Here is a 24015-nt window from a genome sequence, read left to right on the forward strand (position 1 = left end):
ACAAAAGGGCCTGAGGTAGCTGCAGGGTTCAAGAAGCACAAGCACACACAAACATGATGGAAAACATGAATGAGGACTGAGATATACAAACAATGTAAATGTATTTGACAGGAGGGTAATGTTTAGAGACTGTTTCAGAGTCAAGACATGAACAAGTGGAGAAAAATCAGGAGACAGATGCATGACTAGTTTTTTTTTTAACCACGCTGTAAACATGTTAATCTCTGCTGTACAAACAGGCTTTTTTTGAATGAGTGTGTATGTGACTTCCTGTGCTTCTGCAGCCAGCCTCAAGCGGACGATTTAGGAACTGCAGGATGGTACACTTAGCGCAGAAGCTTCATGTTTCAACTCTGGAGGTTTTCCGCTTGTGTGGGACCTAAAAGGGATTCCTGAGGCTGATGTGGTCAACCTCAAGTGGACACTCGAGGACATTTCTTGCACTTCCACATTGGCTTCATTTTTCTTCCACTGTGTCCTACCAGCACTAGTTATATGTTGCGTCTCATTGCACAGGATCGCATGCTGGCTGTCCACACTGCATCAGTTGAATATTAAATTCTTTGCTCTGTGAATTTCAGTGTCCCCTTGCAAACAATATGCTATGTTGTGCTTTTATATTGAAGATGGACAAACTCGCATTCAGTTAGGACACTCCAATAGGGAACAATAGAATGGAAGGTGGATTTTGTTGCTGATGCTCGCTCGCGTCGTCTGCTGTTAGGAGAGACTGTAACATGAATATTTTTGTAAAAATGAATTCATGCACATAAAAAAAAAAATCAAGGGTTAACCAAATGCAAACTAACAATTCAGAGAACCATTTCAGTGTCAATGAATCCAGTTGAGCTATTTATCACAGGGGGACTGAATTTACTGACATGTCTGTGTCACCAGCTGCTGGTGTGGCCGGAGAGAATAAGCGTAAGGGTGCCGGGAGGACAAGTGACATCTGAGGTAAAAATGTTGTCAGAGGTTGTAAAAAGAGGAGTGATGGTCGAGGTTTGACAGATAAAATGTAGAGAGAGAGAAACACAGAACGCTTGAGTTGAAGAGTGTAAAGCTCATGGGTAGTGGCAGATTTAGTGCAGATGTGGGAGGCCGGAGGGAGAGACTGTGTTAATTATGAAACATGCTGGAACGCACGCACGCACACACGCACTCACGCACGCACATATGAAGTCAGATCAGGCTCTTCCTCATGTCGTTATTTGAGAAAGAGGTAATTTCTATTTCCGACGTACGGAGTCAAAACGTGGCGCCGATGGACCCCTCCCCCTGTAGCTTGTTCAAGGACACGCCCACCCAGAAGCTCACTCAAATCTCCTTGCGATTGCAAGCAGAGCGGGCCAATCCCCCGCTGAGGACTGAGGCGGGCACCTTCTTTGTTTGAAAATCCTTCTCAGAGCCAATGAGGAGAGGGACCATCCAGCTTGTTGTCAGCACCCAGACAGAAATCAAGGGTATTTTTTTTATTTTACCAGAATCCCACTGTGACATCACAAGGAGAGCACATTTTTCTCTGTGTTGTAAGACTTATGCAGACCACAAACAAAGGACTGGATGGGTTTATTTCACATTTTGTGGGTCTGTAGACACTCAGGTTACCCAGATATATGTTCAAAAACACTGTACAAGAGGATTTTTCATAATATGTCCCCTTTAATGCTGAACCATATAAACAGGTTTTGGAGCAACATACGCTCCCTTAAGACATCTTCTTCAGGGAAGGCCTTTCTTAGTTCACGTATTAAAAAAGCATGGCTCTGAAGTAAAAGAGTACGGCTGTTCAAGTGGCCTCCCTAACTCGTCATCCACTGAAAATATTTGGAGGAAAAAGGAGACCCTGAGACCCTTCTTTTACATATCTAAGGACTGTGTGTCGTTCTATGATTACACAATATGAAATTAATCTTTGCTTTTAGCCGTCAGCATAAATGATATCAAGAAAACAAGATCATGAAAAAATAAGGCTTCAGCTTCAGATTTAAGTAGTAAACAGTGGCGGTTCTAGACCACTTTTACTGAAGGGGCCAAACTGGGGCCAGTTGATTTGTCAGAGGGGAACATTAAACCCAGATGAAAATAGACAAAGATGATCGCTTTAAAAAATATATATATTATGCCAAATAATAGCGCACATCATTAAATACCACAACATAAAATATCATGATTTATATTTGTTTCAGTAACAGAATTAAATACTAGATTATGAGTCCAGTTGTTGATTCAAATACTGTGTATGTGTTATTAGGGGGGGCTCTTCCTTTTGGAGGGGTGGCCACAGGGGGGACCAAGCTCAGTGTTACAGGGGCACTGACCCCTGTTGGCCCCTGCCTAGAACCGCCCATGGTAGTAAACATGTCATGTATGGAGTCTCATCATGTGGCTTCATGGGCTTCTTCTCGCCCTCGAGTGCGACTCAGACCGATGGGAGGCAGCTAAACTTCCACCAGGACATCATCTCATCTCAGATTTCAACAGACATGTGTCAATCATTTCACTGTCAGCTGTCAGCCCGTCATCTAAACATGAGAGGAGGAGAAACCTCACACCTAAATTTAAAGACGTGTGACATCAGCGTGGCTGCAGACGGTCGAACAGACGGGCTGTTTCCCGGATAAAAGGTCAGAGTTTGATATCATGTGTCAGGTTTTAGATGCCATTGTGTAAAACATTCAACTCTTTTTTTCTTCCCTTTCTGACAGATATTCTCAGTCGGAGCGTCAGCAAAATGTAAATGAGTCAATGTTAAAAGCCTCTCTGGGTAGCCTGTTTCAATTGTATATGTCCCGAAAATAACCGGACAAACTCTTACTGGCCGGGAACATCAAAATAACCTGACATATTTGCAGTAGAAGGTTTAGGTTTGTGCTCTTATCCAGTGATTCTCAACCAGTCTAGCCTCAGGACGCACCATGATGAAAAAAATCACGATTAATTCAATTAAAAAAAACAGTGCACTTTGAACTCCGGGCGACGGCCTGTTGCTGCAAACGCTCTCAACGTATTGAAATCAATTGAAAAACGACACCGGAACTCAGAAAAAAAAAACGCCAGGAGGACATGGGGCCTTAGGATGTCGAGAGAGAGAGATGTCACCATCATTGTTCCCACAGAGCTCGTTGGTAACGTCAAATCGGCTGCTTTTTTTAAAACACAAAAATTTAAAATAAAAAATATTTCCCACCCCCCCCCCCATCTCTCGTCCCACATGGGGAGTCCTGTAATCACCCTCTGGACCCTCATCCCGCTTGATAACATCCTGTTGGTCAATCTGCCGGTCGGAGAAATCCCCCCTCTCTCCAGATTACACAGCCGGCCGGTTGGCAGGGATTAGGATTGGAAACAGCTACAGGACTCTTGTTATCCTCAACATTTCGACGTCATGTATACGCACACACAAACTTATGCTCCAGATGAAGAGCTCAGCAGAAAAAACACCACACTGAGAACGTCTTCTCTCCTTTACTGCTCCCAGCAGGCCGAGCAGAGGAGCCATGTTTGAGGGCGTGTTTGGAGGAAACCGGCTGAAGATTACAGAGAGGAATCTTAACGGCCCGAACATGAAATTTAAACCCCGTCTCCACCAAGTGGTCCAGTTCTGCACCCATTTATTTATCAGAAATGGGGAATGGTACCAAACTAAGACGTCTTCTTGACTTCCCAGTGGGAAAATTATGAAATGCCCTAAAAGGAATCGAAAAGCAAGAAGTTCTTGATGATACACAGGACGTTTTCTGAGATGCCATTATCATTATTAAAAGTATTTTATTGTTACATTTCCACCTCAGTAAACTTTCTTTAAAATAATTCAGACTTTTCAAAGAAAGTTAGTTTGATATTTTCAGTTGAAAGACTAAGACAGAGTGAAACATTGCTGTGATTTTGACAAGTCTTGCTTCCAGTGGACGTTTTTCTTTAGACCTTGAAAGATTAAATGTAGCCTTTAAAAGAAGAATGTGCAACATGTTAAATAGAAATAAATCAGAAATCCAGTCTATCCTGTGTAAATGTGTCTCTGAATCATGACTGTCTACAATGAGTGAGAAGCTCGAGTCCCGCTGGCTGTGTTGTTGTCAGAGCCGTGTTTACATGGACGGGACGGCCGGCTCCTCCCCTTGTGTATAAAAGCTGTTTTAGTCAAGAACTAGAGAGAAGAAGAAGAACATACTCACTGATTATTTGGACGTTAGTAAGAGTTTTTAGATCACGCTCATTCTGTGTCAATTTACATGCAATGTGAAGCTACAAGCTAACTAAAGAGCGCTAACATTAGCATGCTAACACAACAATGCAGGACACAGGTGACTGCAGCTCGAGCCGAGGACAGTTTTGTTGGCCGCTTACACTTGACTCCTTTGTGCGAGCTCAAAGGGAGGGGGGTTGGAGATGTGTCTCTGGAGGAGAGCGTAGGCTTCAGTATGGAGGAGGCGTGGCCTAACAGCAGTTTGTTTTGGTTTCATGCTGGTGGTGCTCAAGGGCGACGTCTACTGGATCAAAAAGTCGCACAGTCTTCCTTTAACAGGATTATGTGTTAAAAAAAGAAGAGAGAAGTGAATGTAAGATAAAAGAAAGAAGCGGGACATCAACGTCGTACAAAACACAGTTTATTCGACAGTGTCTAGGTCCAAGTACCAACAGACCCCATAGAAAATAAAAAAAAAGGGAAACAAATGCTACAAACTTCCAAAGAACAGAGAAAAATTCCATCTACACAAAACTTCTCCTTAAAAATACATTACACAAAGAAGGTTAAAGATCATATATGTGGGGGGTGGGGGGGTAGTCATATTTAAGTGATGTTATATAACAAGCCTGGATGAGGAAAGGAGGAAGGGGGGGGCGGGCGTCACATGACCGTACGTGTGTTCTGATGCGTGTTCTTCTTCCTCTGACGGACGACAGGGAGAGGCGGGCGGTGGGGGCGAGGCGATGCAGCAGTCGCGTGGGCGGGGAATAAAAAAAAAAAAAAAAGAAGATTTAAGAAAGAAAATGGGAACGAGAGGTAGCGAAGGGGGCGCGCAGAGAGGTAGCAGAGAGGAAGATTTCTAGAAGAGGTAGCTAGCAGATGAGCGAGGAAGAGGTAGCAGAGGTACTAACAGTGCTAGCGCAAGGTGGCGGGGGGAGGGCGGGGTCGTTAGAGGTCATAGGTCACATCAAGAGGAGTGAGTTTGTAACCTGTGTGTAGATGTTGGGAGATGATCGGCGTCTGACTGGTGCTGGGGAAATTAGCGAGTTAAGATCATTTATCCGTTTATTGTTAAATGAATCGACTTTCATTTCAGGCTAGCTTACGCTTAAATTAATCGTGCATGAATCGAGCCGCGTGTGGCGGCCCACTGAAGACAGAACGAGCTAATTGACGAACACTTTTCAAACATGTGATCTTAAAAATGCACGGGCATCATGAAAGAGTGCGTCTTAAAAAGCTCCTCAAACCAAAGATGACGTCTTGAAATGTACGTCGTTGTTGCAACAGCTTCCCGAGAACTCAAAAATAATCCGATAATAATCACAAAAGACGAAGAAAAACACATTTAAGAAGCTGAGCGGAGCTGCCTGGTGTCGGGTTGCGTGATTATTTTAGCTTGAAAAAGAAACGGAAGCAGCTGATTCACTGATTAAACGCCATTTTTAACTCTGTAAATAAATAGATGGGATTTTACTTCACGGCAACATGACAGGTTCTCATATTGCATCACGTATTAAACAGCGGTGTGTTTGAGAGGATACACAGGAATGAGGATATTGCTTGGTTTTCCTGTGGAGAGTGGCTAAACGATCGTGTGTGTGTGTGTGTGTGTGTGTGTGTGTGTGTGTGTGTGTGTGTGTGTGAGAGGCGGGGTTAGCGAGGTAGGCAGCAGTAAGCGTTCGGATATCGTGAGCAGAGGTGTTTGAAGTTCGGGCCGTTCATTCGCTACAGTGTCAGCACCTAAAAAACCCCCCAAAACATCTAGAAGCCGAGCGCGCTGAGGAAGAGCGTCATGGCGTCTCCCTCTCTGTAAAGGCCGGGTGAAGGTCAGCAGGAGATAAGATGTATGCGTGTGTTTTGTGTGTGTGTGGTCGTCCAGTGACTTGTGGCAGGGTCTGGCCAAGTCTGTGTGTGTGTGTGTGTGCGCACACGCAGCCTCCAGTGTGAGCCTCGGATTAGCTTACTCTTCTGTGTGTGTGTGTGTGTGTTGATGGCGCTGCCTGGCGTTCTGGGGTCGTCTCAGACTTTTGCATTAATGTTTCAGAGATCAAACGTGTCACTCTACGGAAGCCCTAAAGGGACAAACATTCATAGATTTGATTTTACTCAGGTTCCCATGGTAACGAGTAATTTTCTGTTTGACTCGAAATCACAACTCATAAATGTCGTTATCACGCTTTTGTCTCGAGTGACAGTTACCCAGACTCCATCTTTGTTTCTTTGCATCTAAAGAAACAAGCCGGAAACCATCGAGACTTTAGAGTCACAAATCTGTAACAACGTCCAGAACGATGATCTCAGTACGGGCCTGCGTCCATTTACAGCGCTGTCGTGCTGCCAGCGCTCACTGAAAAATTAAAATCCCGAATCACCGAAAATGAAATCCTGAATTGTGTTGTTTTGTCCTCGACTTACAGAAGTTCAGTTTAGAGGCGTAAAGAAACGAGGCGACATCGATATTTATGAAGCTCGACTCTGAATGAATAAAAGAAAAAAAATCGTTCATTGAAATAGTTGACAATTATTTTTAGAGAACTAAATGATTCCAAAGATGTTTCATTTCTTTACTAAAAAATAACCATTAATGCAAAAGTCTCGTTTTAAAAAGGAGGAACTAATTATTATCAGAGGAGGCGGACGAGGGCAACGCCACCAAACCCTCCCTCTGTCCTGAACACACACACATTTACAGACAAACACACACACACAGAAGTACAGTGTTTCATAAAAAGAGGAGCGAGAGGTAGATACTCGTCAAGACAAGAGGCCGGGCGCCCTCTGTGTGTGTGTGTGTGTGTGTGTGTGTGTGTGTGTGTGTGTGTGTGTGTGTGTTACAGCTCTGGTTACTCAGCACACACCCCTCCATGTCTGCCGGTCACTTTTGTCTCACTAGCTCCCCCTAGTGTTTGGCTTGAAGAAAAGGGCAGCAGACAGAAATAGGAGTGTGTTTCTTTGTGGCGGGAAGGGAGGGGGGTAAGGGGAGGGGGAGGGGGGGGGGTTACAGTGTCGTTAAAAACTCATCGAAAAGAGAAAAAAAAAGTGAGACAGTCGGTTTCTGTCTCCTCGTTTTGTCGTGTGTAGAGAGTCGTTCTCTCCAGCCTCCATCTGGCCCAACAGAGCAGGAAACAGTGTTTATTACTCGACCACCCTTTGCCGCAGTGCCCTGAGAGGAAGTCTGCATGTGTGTGTGTGTGTGTGTGTGTGTGTGTGTGTGTGTGTGTGTTAAGTGGGTAACCCTTGCCACTGAAACCTGAGTGTGTGTGTGTGTGTGTGTGTGTGTGTGTGTGTGTGTGTGTTGGTGATGACGTTTATGGAAGCTTTTGGCTGTTGAGGGTTAAAGGTAGCCAGTAGCAAAGGCGATCAATACGGGGGGGGGGGGGGGGGGTCAGAGATAGTTTTGTGTGTGTGTGTGTGTGTGTGCTTTTGTCATGTGTGTGTGTGTGTGTTAGGTCTTAGTTGTCAGGCCCCCGTGCACTTGGGGGCGCAGGAGGACCCACAGGAACTGCAGGTACGGCTTCAGGCTGTGCAGGTGGAGGACCAGGATCTGGAAAGAGGACGGACGATAAGTTCAAGAGCAAGGAAAAGATCGTAACGGGGTCAAAGAGACTTCACTGTGGCATGGGGGTGAAATAGATTTGACTCTAGACGGAGATAATTAAAACATGACGAGTAGGGAGGTGACATTTAGCAGACTGCAGATTAAAAGTCGTCACGCTAACTTAGAGCGTGTAAGAGCAGCCGCCCACCACTATCCAGGACATGTGGACGTTAACATGCAAAGAGGACGGAAAGGCTGGCGGTGCTAGCTGCTAACGTTAGCCACACTCATTGTTCACCCACAGATGCTGTGATACGTTTTTCCTTTTTTAAACGTTTCAAACGCTTAAAAATAAATTAGCTGCTTTGTAAAACGGTTAGGATTAATTCTGTTCATTTTAATAAAGTTTTCACTGGGAGTCGTATTCTAGACGGAGGTCTCACGTCTGCAAAACAAATGAACTAATATTAAAAACCAGTAAACCCTAAAAGAAGCATTTCAGAATAAAATCAGCTTTTGTCTGATGTTCTTTGCAGCCTGCTTGTTTGCAGCTGGTTTAAGGAATGGCGTTCCATCTTTACAAGGTTTGTAGTGGAGAGAAAAACAAACCCATGAACCAGAAATGGACGATGTCTTAAAGGTGATGCGGCTAAATGTTTAGCTGCTTTCAAAGTAAACATTAGCTTAATATTTTGATTCCTGGAAATGTTTGTTTTCTTCTCTTGTTTGTGGCGTCAACACTCGTTTCTAAAAGCGTTGCCACATTTTAATGTTTGCGGGTCCTGATGAACACATATATACATGTTTAAATATTTAAACACACAACACAAACATGAGGGGGAAAGTACGGCACGAGGAGGTTTGTACTCACACATGCCGTTGGGAGCTCCAGGATGACGTGGGGGCATCATGGGAGGCATGCCCCCAGGAGGGGGGCCAGCAGTGGGAGGGCCGGGCATCATACGCCCTGGAATCGGCTGGCCTGGTCCCATCGGACCTTTAGAATATAAATGTTAAGTGAGTATTATATAAGTCTGATATGTTTCAAAAATGTAATTCCAGCTGGAGCTGCAACTTTTATCAGATTCACCAGATTCTTAAATATGAGGGTCCGTGTTTCTGTCTCTCACCTGTCTGTCCTGGGTGCAGGGGTGCCATTGGGTGGTGACCCATCGAGGGGAAGCCAGTGTGCATTGCACCGCCGGATGGGGGTCCTCCGTGGTGGGGCACTGGTGCTCCGTGGTGTGGCTGAGGTCCTCCAGGGTGCATGCCTGGTGGAGGAGGACCAGGATGGGGTCCAGTCCCGGGAGTCTGTCCCTGTGCCTGGGCTGCGGCTGCTGCTGCAGCGGCGGCTTGCTGCTCCATCTGCTGCCGCGCCTTCATCTCAGCGTACTTGAGCTGCTCCATGTGGAAGGCCTGACGCTCGGTGAGCAGCTGCTGCCGCTGGAGCTCCAACTGCAGAGAGACGGAGGAAACGACAGGAACGATGATCACATGAAAAGACTGACAGTGTCCCATTAAAGGCATCGTGCAGTTTTTCCACACAGCACAACTTCCTGCTTTGAAGGGATGTTTAAACGAGGAATGTGCGACTATTTGGTAAAACGCCATCACCCAAACTTATTATTTATATTTATCAATATATATTGATCAATCTATGCACACTTTTAATGTAAATACTGTTAAAACTACCACATGTAAATTAACCCATCTGTCACATAACTGCATTTTTTTTAACATCATGTTACTTCAGCATCTTTTGCACTACTACCACTGCACTGTTTCATATTTAGTCATGTAAATACTAGTCTTTTCTTATTATGTTTATTGTTGATATTTAATGTTGTACCTGTACATAGGAGAGCACAGTTCACCGAAGTAAAATTCCTTGTATGTCTCAGCATACCTGGCCAATAAAGCTGATTCTGATTTTTACATGTTGGCCCACAATAACGGTCAAATGTTGTGCTCAAACTGCAATTCAGACACTTGCCACTAGGTGGCGCTGCAGCTCAGGTTAACGGGCCTGCTCTCTACGCTCTACTACACAGATGTAAACGCACACAGTGAATTGACGAGCTCATTGAGTAACCACATTAAGTACAGGTATGGGTTTGAATCCGACCTGTTGCTCCTTTTTTTCATCCCCCAATATCTCTCTCTCTCTCTCGTGATGTCTGACTCTATTCACTGTCCTATCTTTTAAATTAAAGGCATAAAAAGTAAAAAAAAAAATGTAATTTCAACATCCGTAAAAATAAAGTCCAGCTGATTTTAAGCTTCTGAACGTCTGGACAAGAATAAACTACATGTAAAAACAGGCATTTGTCTCTGCAGAAAAGAAAACCTTCTAGTTAAGATGCAAACTGCTTTCAGCGATTTTTAACGGGGTCATGCTCGAATCTGAAATCATCTGCATGACCGGAGTCAACTTGGACTGAGTGCAAAAAGATCTTTTATGAAGTTTAGTAGATTTCTCAACACGTTTTAAAGAATCAAAAGGAGAATATTATTATTAAAATGTGTTAAAACGTTGTGCAAAGGGAGGAGAGCAGAGCACATTAGCGGAGCCTGTGAAGACTGAAGCGTCGAGCAGTCTTGTGTCCCTCTGCTGTGTGAGTCTGTTTTACAGCCGATGGCAGCAGCAGAGCTCTGATTTCTCTCCCTTCTTTGGAAAGCTTATGTAAACCAGAGTTCTTTTCATGCACTATTTACAGCTGTAGAAAACTGGGCTACGCTCCTGATGCCTCCATCGCACAAACACAGTTTTACACTCTCACTGGCGTCTCCCGGGATCGTCCAGTGGCAGGTCACACACACACACACACACACACACACACACACACACACACACACACACACACACACACACACACACACACACACACACACACACACACACACACACACACACACACACACACACACACACACACACACACACACACACACACACACACACACACACACACACACACACACACACACACACACACACACACACACACACACACACACACACACACACACACACACACACACACACACACACACACACACACACACACACACACACACACACACACACACACACACACACACACACACACACACACACACACACACACACACACACACACACACACACACACACACACACACACACACACACACACACACACACACACACACACACACACACACACACACACCTGAGGGCGATTCATCTGCCCTGGAGAGGCAGGTCACACTCTTTCTTCCCTGATTATGTGGTCGATTTTCTCTGGATGATGTTTTATTTGCTTCTCAGCTCTCTCTCAAAGAAGTAACTCTGCTGTGTGTGTGTGTTTTCTCTTCTCTCTTTGGCAGATGCCCACCAGCTCACATTGGCAGATGAAGTCTAAATATTTATCGGCTTCTTATTTCAATTTAGAAACCAAAAAAGAAAGACGGGTTGTTATTGAATCAATGCCGGATAGACTTGGTAAATGGACTTGAGCTTGTAAAGCGCTTTTACACCACATGTCACACCGACACACTGATGGTAGAGGCCGCTGTGTAATGAGACCATCAGAAGACACTAATCCCCACACCAGGCATACGCCGCCGAGGAAGCGTTGCTTACATGGTGAACATTTTTTATGAGGTGCTGTTCATTACCTCATCATGTAGCAGGATGATTACAAGTTATTCACACAAAATCCATCCAAACTGAACACAGCATACATGTAAATATTCTCATGTTTTCCTCGGTGTGTGTGTAAAGAGCAGTTCAAAATCCAAATAAAGACTATTACTGGATCAGTAGTTTGCAGTTTGATCCAGCAGAGGGCGCTCTCAGGGTAACGTGACCTTTTCAGTGAATTAAGACAGTAATACTGTGGCAAAGGTAGCGTGCCGGGGCGCGATTCAGGAGATGCAAACTTACATGAGGGATTCTCGCCTCTCTGCAGACAGCAGCACATTGCTTTGGTCGAGAGACACAGGGTCACAACAAACCTGCAACTCTCCAAGCTGGCTCGCAAATATTTGTGTGTACTAGGAACGTCTGTGCGCTCTTAGCGGGTGTTCCCATCAGCAGGTAATGTTGATGACTTGATCAAGTTAAGAGACTTTTTTCGGATTTCACAGGGTGTTGGTTTTAGGCTTGTTGTTGCAACTGTTCAATGAAGTAATGAAAATGTTTTGTGTCTTTGAGGGGGGTTGATCATGGAGGTGGGATGTGGAGCCCCTTTTTATTGGGGGAAAAAAAGGCCCTGGAATAAGTTAGGCAAGCGAGCTAATGTAGCATGTAGAAAGTCAGTGCCTCAAATTAACATCAATATTTAATCTGAGCTTCAACACTCAGAAAGCACTGAAGCTCCTTTTGACTTACGGCCTCTTTCTCTCGATCCATGATGGTCTCAAGCTCCTCGAAATGCCTCAGCTTGATCTCCAGCTTCTTCATCTGGGTCTCCACCAGCAGGGCCACCAGGGACTTGATCTTCCTCTCCTCCACGGCCGCCAAGTGCTGAGCGAACGGAGGACAAGAGGAGACGAATTAGTCATTCATATCCGAATCATCACAATATCATCTGCTGTGGTTTACTCTTTCAGGAGTAAAAAGGAATGGATTTCACTCTGTTGATCAACGCTTGTCTTCAAGACAAAGCATTCATTATGTTTAATTAGAAAAAGCAATCCTGCTATAAGATGTGGGAAATCTTGACCTATTCCTTCTTCATAGCACACATTTTTATGAAACTGTAACAGGATCATACCAGGGAGTTACAGGAAAGTCAAGAAAATAGCACCGCCTGTGAACCTAAAGAACATCAGACTATGACGCGTGTTTGCTGTGGTTTACTCAGCTCTTCCGCAGTCTCACCTTGGCCTTGGTGGCAGCAGACGCCAGAGCAGCGGCGGCTGCAGTGGCGATGTTTCCCTCTCCGATGTCGTGCTCCAGCTTCTTCCTCTTCTCCTCTCCCTCGTCTGTCAACGTCTTCTCCTCCTTCTCCTTCTCCTGGTCCGAGGACGACGTCTCCATGGACTCCTCCTTCTCTTTGTCTGACGGGGACAGAGAGAGAGAGAGAGACTTAACTTTAATGAACAAAATAATGTCCTTCTGCACTCTCTTGATGAAAGTTTAAAAGGACAGGTGTGTTGAAAACAGAACGAAAACCAGCAAATGTCTACTGTCAAAGTTTGGATCTGCAAACTTCAGTAAGTAGTACACCTCTTCAGGTGAGTTCTCTGATATCATGAGGCAGCTCAGAGGGAAAGAGGCAACTGAAGAGAGACAGGAAGTGTAGGGAGGAGAGAGTGGGGGATGACATGCAGCAAAGGGTCGAGGTCGGGTTTGAACCCATGGCTGCTGTGATGAGGACTAAAGCCTCCGTACATGGGGCGCGCTACACTACCACTAGGCTATCAGGCGCCTTAAGGGATTGTTTTAGATCCAGGAAATATTTAGAATTTTACTTAACAAAAATAAAAGTAAGCTGCCCCCTTAGGCCCCGTGTCCACCTAGCATTTTTTCTGGGCTGTAAAGCGCTGGCTGTGCACTTGTGCTTGCTAAAGCGTTATATATATGAGATATTTTATTTCCCGATCAGACATGGGGAGGATGTAGGTACAAGACACAATCTGTATCATACATTTGTAAAAAGGCCGGTGACGTCAACGGCACCTTTCTGAAAAGTTTAAAGATTTTCAACTGGAGTGATTGGAGAGTCCGCACAACAAAGGCCGAGCACTCGTAAAAAAAAGACGCTGGGTGCTGCACTTTTTCTCCTTGCGACCGCCTGCTGCTGCAAACACTCTCTCATTGAAAAGGATGCTGGCGCTCAGAAAAAAAATGCCAGGTGGACACTGGGCCTTAATTAGGAGCTTATTGCTAATGAGGTGTTTTATTTGTACTCTTGTGAATAAAAACTGAGCGAAACATTTTTCTTCATGAATGTCAGATCTACCTGCTGGAGCCGCCTTGGCCTCCCCTCCCTCTTCGTTCTCGTCCTCGCGCTCTGAAGTCTCCACTCCCTCCTTCTTCACCTTCTCGGTGGCCTCCGTCTTGTCGCTGCTCTTCTCTGCAGACTCGCTGGGCTTCTCTGCCTCGTCCTTCAACTCCGCCTGAAGGATGAAGATGCACACACACAGAGTAATGAGTGTCAGAGCCACGGGGAGCGAGGGTAAGGTCACGGGTTACACGTCCTACTCTGGGTAATAAGACGGGACGATGCGAGTGCTAGTGGTGCAAGCTTAATGAGCAAGAAACCTTTCAAAAATACATGAACGTATTTCAGAAGTGACTTAAATAATCAACAGGCAAATATAGCAGCATGTAACACATTAACACTCCCTAAAAAAACAGCTGCTCAATGCCTTAACTATCTAATAGAATAATAGATTGGATTACGACTCTTTCAACTTTTTTGGGGACGATAGCCGACATTAGGACAGGAACACACGATGTTTGACATCGGTTAAGGGATGCTAATGAGGCAACAAGCTGCCCAGCAGAGCGGGGACAAATTAGACTTTTAAAAACATCCCACTACATTCAGCCAGAGGGAATTCTCGAAACAAGTGAGAGAGAGCAGGAACACAAATCACACAGAGCAGGAGAGAGGAATGGTGTTCCAACAGAAAATTTTTACTTTTCATTTTAAGTAGGAGTGCGGCTTGTCAGGTTGAGTTCATCATAGGAACCACGGTTGATTTAAAGCACATAAACAAATAAAGCATTAGAATCATAGCTCAGATGGGATTGTTTTCTGTTGACGGTCATTATATTACTCGTTACAGTCAGGCTTCATAACTCAAGGGAGGAAATCTGGACATGTTTCAGCAACAATTACAATTTTAATTTGATAATTATTGGTTTGTTTTAATGCTAATATTTCCATGCTAACTTGTTACCAGTCAATTAAGGGCGCACTCCCACTAGGCAATCTGTATCGTGCTCAAGAAGTTTGACTAGAGTGAGTGCTCAAGCACCACACATTTCCTTGGCCCTGGAACCTGCATGCACGAGCACAGGAACACAACATGTCAAGGTGAAAACTGAGCATTGTGTTTGTTTTTTAACGTCCCTCTTGCATGATGTACATTTCAGAGATTCGGACATTGAAGCTCAAAAAAGTGTAAATGGATTTCAACAGAATTATGCAACCTGTAAATATTATATTTCCGCACTTGGAGAAAAAAGTCCCAGAGTCGCTCCGTCAACCCTACATGTATGACGTCGTATGTGCAGACTAACCGTGTTCAGACCCGGTTGGGCCTGGAGCAGTGAGTGTAGGCCAGCGGGGGAACGGGTTGGGCGGGGGCTAATCTGCTTCAGCACGGTTTGGGGAAACTGGGCCTTGTGTGAGTGCGACCTAAGATTCTCTATTATTACACATCAACAAATTCTTCCCCCAGAAGTTTGTGTTTTGACACTTGGTTTGAAGAGTTTACATTCCGCCTTGTTGCTCCTCCTGCACAGCTGCGTTTAATGAGTCAGACAAATACAATAAAAGGCGTCACCGTGGAGTATTTACTGTAAAACTCACTGTATAAAATGCACTTTTAAAAAACTTTTTTCATCTAAACAGAGGGCTGCTTCCTCTGCAAAGGCGTGTCCAATCCATCAGTATGAAATGCTGAGACCACCTTCCAGTGCTTACAACCTGACATGTATGAAAACTATGCATTCATTGTGTACTGAAAGCCCCTGCTTGACATGTTTTGAGGAGCTCTGAGACGTATTTAAACTGGTTGAAAAGGAGGAGAATATGTGATCTTTAAGGTTTGCTTCATGTTGCATGTTGGATTAATGTCAAAAGAGGGAAAAGGTGGTCTCACCTTATCGGCCTGTTGGGAGTCCGAGTCTGTGTCCATCTTCTCCGCCTCGGGAGTTTCTGTGTGTTAAAACAAATGATCATGATGTAACAAACTTAAACTGATCAAGACGCTAACAGAAGAAACGCTGCAGCCTACATCTCTTCTGTAATTGTTTCGTCCCTTATGAATTGTTAATGCCGCCCAAAATCAAAGAACAGAAGCAAGAAACCGTTTGAGATCGCACTCATGCATGCATAAGCAGAAATTACAGAAAACCACTCCGACACTCGGGACACAAACTGTAACAACACAAGGCAGCAGTGACACACCATCCTGTTTGATATTTAACGCACAAAGAGATTCTCATCATAAAAAAGTGTTTGAGGGGGAAAAGTGAGGACGCCAAATTAAGGTCAAAAGCATTTTAAGTGAAGAGGCCCAGAGGGGAGAGAGTGTGAAGAGTGAAACCGAATGAACACACACACCCACGTGGATGACTGAGTGTTAAACCGTGTCACGTGTGCACTTGAGTGTGTGTTAAGAGTTTGAATATTGATTTGTGTGATGGGTGTGTGTCGGTCGAGTGCTTCAGGCCGTAACACATTTAACCTTATAGATGGCAAATGTGGCTCCAGAGGGCTCGGATTCAGGTGTGACAAATTATGGGCTTTAAGTGGGAGAGGGTGTGTGTGTGTGTGAGTGAGACAGAGCGAGCGATTAAGTGAGAGTAAGTGAGAGAGATAGAGAGAGAGTGAGTGAGTGAGCGAGTGAATGAGTGAGTGAGTGAGAGCGATTAAGTGAGAGTGAGTAAGTGAGCGAGTGTGTGAGAGAAAGAGAAAGAGAGAGCGAATGAGTGAGAGAGTAAGTGAGCGAGTGTGTGAGAGAAAGAGAGAGGAAGAAGTGAGCAAAAGTGAAGAGAGCGAGTAGCATTTCAAGAAAGCAAAGAGAGAAAGAGATCAGCATATGATAGAGTGAGATGACCCAGTTTCCTGCTCCCCCTCCTCCCACTCCCTTGCCCCATCTGCCACTGTTGTTTTAATCCACTAGTTACCACGGCTGTACACCCACACACACACACACACACAGAAGTATTTGTGTATGTCTCTTCAAACTGCTGGCATAATCTCTATTTACAGATTCTAATGTAGAAATGTAGTTTTCAGTTTTCTATTGAGGGAGGTCTGGACGGTCAGCATGGAAAGTGTTCTGGTTTTCTGTGTGTGTGTGTGTGTGTGTGTGTGTGGACTCTCAGTCCATCTTCATATTCAGTCTATTGTTTTCACCAAGGCTCAGGACGACATCTGGAAATATCTGGTTTTATTAAAAACCAAAAGAATTACGTTTATTTACATCTTAGCGTTCAATGGCCGAAAAGATTGGATTACAAAATCCTGACTTCATATTTCAGTATGTTTGCAGTCCAAAACTGACACCTTGGGGGGCGCTGATGGCCTAGCGGGCATACCGTGCCCCATCTACAGAGGCTATGGCACGGTACTACAAAGAAACACGTCCATGATTGTCCCTCCTCAGTAAGGAGCATTTAAACTCACTGCTGCAGGACACCAACAAAACACTCTCGACAAAGGTCACTGACACCCAAACTTATATAAGCGCAGCACTGACATGTTGAGGAGGTGATGTGGTGTGTAGTACGTGCAACTTTTTAAAAACAACTTTTACATGCCAACTTCTCAGATCACCTCAGCTGTGTCTGTTGGGGGATAAAGGTGTATTACCCTATTTAAGCAAATACTAATTTAAAGTATTAACAACTGGCTTAACAACATGTGCTCGGCTAATTCTTAGATTTTGGAAAGAATCAAGAACTCTGGCACTGAAAATGTGCAGAGAAGAAATGATGACAATAGCTGCTTGTGAAAATATGCTTGGAAAGCTGAACTGGAAAAATTACATTTCTAAGGAGCAATGGGACAATTTTAGCCAGTTTATATCAGGGGAACGCAACACATCACTGCCAGGGTGTTGATTGACTTTTGTTTGTTTGCAAGCACATGTCATATGCCCTCCTTCTGGTGATGCACTGTTGATACTTTCTGCATCGTTGTATCTAATTTCTGTCATCCATTTATTGTCTATTATGTTTCCTGTTTTGTTGCTCCCTTTTAATCTGTTTGTTTTTATATTTGTTTGCCATTATAATGTTGTTATAAAAATCAATAAAATATTAATTATTAAAAACGACTTTTACAATTTTCAAGAATCTTCTGAGATACTGAAGGCACAAACATCACAAAGGGACTGATTATCTAAATATTGGGAAATTAATATTAAGAGTTTACGATAAGTTAATGATTTATTTGGGTAAGTTCTACAAAAGCATGTATTTGTGGTCGATTCTCATTCACTGACGTCAAACTGCAGGTTGTCGCCGAGCTCTGCCCGCTGGCCTCCCATTGGCTGCCCACTACTCCTCATGTAAAGGATGTTTCAAATGCAGTGAAGAGATTTCCCCAAGGAAATCATTAAAGCATGACTAAACCTCAGTTGGTGTTCAGCCTCATGTATGCCTCTCTCTGCCTAACAGCTAAAGTTAAACTGCTTCTATCTGCTGCCCTCCAGTGGTCACTGAAGTCATGACACACAAGAACACCAAGAGGACATCAATGAGTTCTACAGGTTTGAAAGGCTTTCAGTCTTACATTTTCAAAAATGAGTTTTCCTGTTTCGATTGAGAGATCATTACCAGCTCACTCACCGGTCTTTTCTGGCTCTTCGGGGGCGGTGCCAGCAATGCCGCTGCTCTCCAGGCCGAAGGCGGGGTCCACCTTCCCTGTGCTCCTGGCCGCCTCCTGCACCTTCTTCACATGAGCCTCCACCAGCTCAGCCGGCACCTCCTCGCGCACGCGGGAGAACTCCTCTGCAGAGAGACGGCGGAGGATGTTTATTCTTTGACATTTTTTAAACCACTTTAAAATCTGGGATGTTAGTTTGTGTCTTCCTGTGATGATTTCTACAACATTCAGTTTCTGTGCCGCTCTTTAAGTACCATGTGTTTTCCACATGTGGAGTTTGCTCTCCTGCAGCTCTTAAATAAGCGATGCTGCAGTTTCACTGGTTCTCACCTAGAGCTGCCCTTGCAGCAGCAGACGCCACTCTGGGGTCGACCACAGAGGCCAGGAAGGCCACCGTGCTCATGACGGGGTTTCCAGACTGGCTGAAGGGTATGGGCTGGTAGGCCAGAGGACCCAGGGAGGCCTCGGTGCTCTCCAGGTAGGGATCCTCGATGGGCAGCCGCAGGAAGTGGAGGATACACTCGTCCTGTGTGCGAGAACCGATGTGCTCGGACACTTTGTTCCAGTCATCTTTGAACATCTCCAGGGCCTGAGAGAGAGGAAAGAGGAGACTGTTAAGACACATTATCTTACCGTTGTTTAATATTCACAGAGGTGTGCAGGATCAGAAAAGCAACCGAGGAGTGGGAAGAAAGGAGAGGAGATAAAAGGGTCGTAAGGCGGAGGCTGGAGAGAAGGGAGAGATGTGTACTGTGGATCAGAGGATAATTAAAGAGTAGGAGGGCAGAAGAGAGGAAAGTAATCTTTACATGAAGGTACAAAGGATGGAGAAAAATGGACAAAAAGAGACGGGCAGAGAAATAATTAAAAGAAGGAGAGCAGGGGACAAAAAGGGGAACGCACACTTCTTAGTCCTTTTCAGATTGTCGTTTCAAGCCACCATATTAACGTACAGTATATTCTGAAAGCAGTCTGAAAATAACTCATGGCTTTCTGGTATAAAAAGTTTGGGAATTATTATAACCTGCAAGGTGGACCCATTGTTTCCCAAAGTGCATTTTTAAAACAAGCTTACAGCCAATCAACAATAGTTAAACAATGTATACCAGCGTGCATTGCAGTGCAAAGCTTTGCAGGCAGGAACTGACATTTGAATGCGGTCATTCATTACAAAGAAGTGCGACCAGCGTGAACACAGAAACGCTCGGATTGGTTGCATTTTCACAGAAAATTTTGAGCTGTTTTAAGAAAGAGTAAAAGATGTTTCACAGAGTAAAGCGAGTCTTTTCCTTTTGATGATGACAAGCTCAATCGTCTGTGTGTACACAAATATATGAGACGTGGTGCAAAAAAAGGATTAATTATATTTAACAACTTAAATCCATGATGTCATTTACTGTTGATCACCAGCCAACATTGCTGCACGCTCAATACAGCGATGATGTCGAGGTGTTAATGGGAGGTTTCCTTTAGTGTTCATGAAAGCTGGCTGAAGGAAGAGAGACCAAACTTAAACTGCCTACTGCACTAGACGTAAGAACTGATTTGGCCAAAAAGACGGTACGAGGTATTTGAACTAATGTGAGAAGTCCTCTTTCAGGTCCTCTTGGCACTCACCTCCAGCAGCAGCAGAGTCTCCTGCTCGGTCCAGTCCCTGGTGGAGTTTGATGGTTTCCCCTGTAGGACGATAAAAATATGAACAGTCAGATGAAAGAGGTGATACTATTACAGGAGAGTTTAACAGCAGTTTGTATTTTCTCAAACTTTTGGTCAGCAGCTTCCAGTGAAAGAGAAGAAAAGTGGATCTATAGGAAATGCCTGTTTTCCATTTTGGAAACTTTGTCTCATTTTAAAGGCCGTGGTTCTTTAGTGGAAAGACCATCGATAACCTGACTATCCTCTCCTCCTTAAAATCTCAAAATGTTTTAATTTTTACTTGTGTATAGTTTTGAGTTTCTCTTCTTATTCTGAAGTATTTCTACAGAAGAATATCAGACGAGTCGTTTTCTCTTGTTTACTTTGTCATTTAGTGTTTGATTTGATGATCCCTCCTCTTAACATGTCCCTGGGTCATGTCGTACAAACTGCATGTCGCTGATCTTTCTCAGAGACGGTGTAAGACTCCGAAGACGGACAACACAAGTTTGTCCAAAAGGCGACTTCTGCTTCTCCTCCGACTCAGCTGTCAGGTAGACAAGCTCGCAGGAATCACATCGATGCGACGGAATGGATTCACATCAGCTACTGACATGAGGGCATGCTACATTATCTGCCAGAAGGCCGAGGTTTGTCAACATGGCCGATATCCTCCGAGAGCGATGTTCAACAGGTGCATCGCTAGTATTCATTGTCATCCCCTTTCTTTATGTACTCGAATAAACGTAATGTTTTCACCTACAGAAGTCACAGAATGTAAACATTTCATTGGTGCTCGTGTGCAGGATGTTACATGAGCTGTGCACTGACCTTGGGGTTTTTCTTGCTGTAGAGGTCCGCGCGAAGCCCGAAGTTCTGCAGGTCGATGGACTTGTCTTTGCCTTTGTCTATGAAGTTAGCCATCTGCTGTTGAGGGGGGATCTAGAGGGATGAAACACAGAACTTGATCAATGCTGAACATGCAGCTACAGGATGCTACATAGCGGTGCAGCTGTACGTTTCCTCCGTCCTTCCATCACTTGCTCTTTAGTGTCAGTTTAGTAAATCTTACCGGTGGGGGTCTGTGGTTCAGGGGCATGAGGCCGGATGGTGTGTCAGCCAGCACTGTGAAATGAGGAGTGGGTGGGGGGCCCATGGGCAATGGGCGACTCTCGTGGTCCACCTGGTAGTTCACCAAACCCCACTGCTCCAGGAACGCATGAACCCTGGAGGAAGACGGGAACGAAACATTAATTCTCCAACAAGTTACTCCAAAAAGAATCAGGAGCGTTTAGCGCCAGGAACTTCAAGTCAAGGTTATTTCAGCCTGTTGTTGTCTGTATGTTTCCCCCGCAGTCCAAAGACCCGTGATGATTAAGATAATTAGATCACTGATGTATGAAAAACGATGGCTGGTTTGACCAACAATGGATCACAGTTGATCTGTTGGGATCACCCTCTACGATTCAAGCCCCGTACGATCCAGATCAGTGGAAACATTTTCAGCATGGTGTTTAATAAATGTGTTACTAATGGTGCATTCATGTGTCTGGCAAATCTGAAATAAGAGTTTCTGAGTTGTAAAATTCACATGAACCTGCACAACCCGGAAAATTATTAGGTGCCCGACTTGATGTCATATTTGCATCACAAAAGATGTTAATGTTAACATACACTTTTTTTTATGCACCACTGCACAACCAGCGCCCCAACATACCCTTTTATTAATTAACGTATTGCACATCAACTTTTTGCTCAAAATATAACTTCTAACAGTTACATTCCACACATCTTCCTCGTAGCATCAATTAGGCCTGGGCGATAAAACGGTAACGATAATTATCGCAAAAATAATTTTACTCAATATAAATATTAAAAATGGTCGCCTGCTGCTGCAAACGCTGGAACAGGGAAGGAATTCGACGATGTGCTTGTAAACAAATACACTTAAATAATTTGTTCTAAGAAGCTCCCGGAGACTTTGCTCACCTCATGATGGCACAGACGTCCCCGGTCAGGTTCCTGCGACAGGAAGTGGAGGTGAGGTACTCCTGAGGGTTCAGTCGATACGTGTCGATCATGAAGTTACGGTAGGCCAGGAATCTGTAGAAGTCGTCAGCATCACACAAACATGTCACTGCAGGTCTGCAACCAAACACTTAAGAACTGCACCTGCAAAGTGAGTCTGGTGGGTTTGAACATGCTGACTGCATGTGTGTGTGTGTGTTTACTCACATCTCTGGAGTTTTGGACTTGTTTTTTCCGTTGAAGAACTCGGGCAGAGCTCGTCTCTCGATCTCATGGATGCTAAAATAAAAAAAGAAATAATTTATCGTTTGAGATGCAGAAAGTTGAACCAATTCAAAGTGTCGTCGTACTCTAAAACGGTCTTGGTCTCGAGACAACTTTTTAAAGGTCTCTTCTCAGAATCCAAAGCATTTTTACTCTGCCTTGTCTCGATGTCAGACTGGGCGGAATCCAAATTTTAAGACCGATCAAGACCACCACCGATCGTCTCTTTTTTCACGTCATTGCTGATATTAGAAGGAAAAAGCCTCTTTCTAAAAGAACGCCAGCCGCAACCTTCCCGTTGCTCTATTTCAGGAACGATATACCAATGTTCTCTTTAAATGCATGATCATGATCTAATGAGGAAGAAAAGATGTTAAAAAGTGGATCAGCCCGCCTGGTCTGTGTCATTATGTTTCCCAGCACAGCGTGCAAAACACAAAGAATGGGGATGAATTTTTAATCGTGTCAGGTGGTAATGAAGGTGTGTTTGTCAGCTTTTTATACCTGTATATTGGTCACACTGGTGTATAAGACTGGTATTAAAAGTGCGTCTTATACAGCGGATTTCCCAGTAGTTTGATTTTAACCAGTATCATATTGAAGTTTTACATTCTGGTACTGTGACAACCACACTACACTCAGCACCATTAAATGTTTTTACTGCCTTAAAGGCGTCAAAGTACTCGCTGCAAAGCAAAACCAGTAACCAGCTCCTCGTCCTCTCTAAGCGCTCACCAGTTGTAGTCAAACCAGGCGCCGTAGCTGGGGATGATGATGTGATGAGTCTGTTCGGTCACGTTGTCCTCGCTGGCGTCGATCAGGCGGTTGACTTCAGCTTTGCCCTGCTCCTCATCATCCTGCAGAGAGGAGCGCAGAGACACACCGGTCAGCATGATGAAGACCGCATGTCTCAACCACGGTAATTACATTTAACAACGGACAGCTGCCTCACTCACACCTACAGCCTTGAAGACAGAGGAAGACTGAGTCATGTCTTACCTTTCCTCCCGACAGCACAGAGTCATCCTCCATGTCATCTGGAAAACATAAAGACAGACCTCAATGACAAATGCAAACACAAACTGTATACGTCTCGATTGATTTGAGTGATTCGTGCACAACTCAGCGCGTCACTTTGGTCAGAGACACATACCCAGGTCAGCCACATTCCCGCCTTTCACCGGAGTACTCTCGTCTTTCTTCGCTGGAAGAGAAGAGAAAAGAGAAGTGGAGGGCTGAGCGAGGAAATACAACTCAAAGAGGGTTTTAATTCAGGCATGAACCAGCACTCTGGTTTGCAGAAGAGGACACTAAGATAGAGAGTGCTGAGGAGTTAGAGTGAGTTTTGCAAAAGTGGACCTGGTCTAAAAAGAGCGTCTTTAGTTAGGATTGTGTTTGCTTTAAAAAAGGAGGATAAAATTTCCCTTCATGTGAAGCCCTTTAAGAAATTCAACCTCAGGCTGTTTCTTGCTTTTTCCAAATGGACTATGGTAAATGCGTCTGTAGGAGGACGTTCTTAGGGATTAGGGATCCTACCCCCGATAGATTCTCACCCTGGACCTTGTGCTCTCGTTAGTTTGAGGTCGTCTTTGTCAAACAAAACAAGTGTCACTACACAGGATGTAGACTCTCAGACCTGCCTCAGATATTCAATTATTTCACATCTCTCCATTTTTAAGAATGCGTCTCTAAACATTCACACACACACACACACACACACACACACACACACACACACACACACACACACACACACACACAGTGTGTCGTTCTGCACGTTAGGACACAGAACGCTC

The 24015-nt window shown here is 44.5% G+C and overlaps 1 protein-coding gene across 2 annotated transcripts in view; it reads right to left on the reverse strand.

Annotated features, from left to right (window-relative positions):
• Nucleotides 1–4594: 4594 nt before the first annotated feature.
• The window catches only part of smarcc1a (SWI/SNF related, matrix associated, actin dependent regulator of chromatin, subfamily c, member 1a), a 29213-nt gene continuing 9792 nt past the window's right edge, over nt 4595–24015 (reverse strand). For both annotated transcript variants that reach the window (XM_061049809.1, XM_061049808.1), the window contains exons 12-28: nt 23373–23423; nt 23219–23256; nt 22955–23076; nt 22163–22234; nt 21917–22030; nt 21000–21153; nt 20759–20869; nt 19910–19969; nt 18623–18881; nt 18256–18417; nt 15558–15613; nt 13685–13841; nt 12601–12779; nt 12109–12243; nt 8864–9188; nt 8605–8730; nt 4595–7739 (exon numbers count right to left, since the gene is read on the reverse strand). In XM_061049809.1, the coding sequence (XP_060905792.1) occupies nt 7648–7739; nt 8605–8730; nt 8864–9188; nt 12109–12243; nt 12601–12779; nt 13685–13841; nt 15558–15613; nt 18256–18417; nt 18623–18881; nt 19910–19969; nt 20759–20869; nt 21000–21153; nt 21917–22030; nt 22163–22234; nt 22955–23076; nt 23219–23256; nt 23373–23423 (2213 nt within the window). In that variant the 3' untranslated portion in view covers nt 4595–7647. The remainder of the gene's footprint in view (nt 7740–8604; nt 8731–8863; nt 9189–12108; nt 12244–12600; nt 12780–13684; nt 13842–15557; nt 15614–18255; nt 18418–18622; nt 18882–19909; nt 19970–20758; nt 20870–20999; nt 21154–21916; nt 22031–22162; nt 22235–22954; nt 23077–23218; nt 23257–23372; nt 23424–24015) is intronic.

Source organism: Labrus mixtus, chromosome 11 (assembly GCF_963584025.1).
Source record: "Labrus mixtus chromosome 11, fLabMix1.1, whole genome shotgun sequence".
Lineage (NCBI taxonomy): Eukaryota > Metazoa > Chordata > Actinopteri > Labriformes > Labridae > Labrus > Labrus mixtus.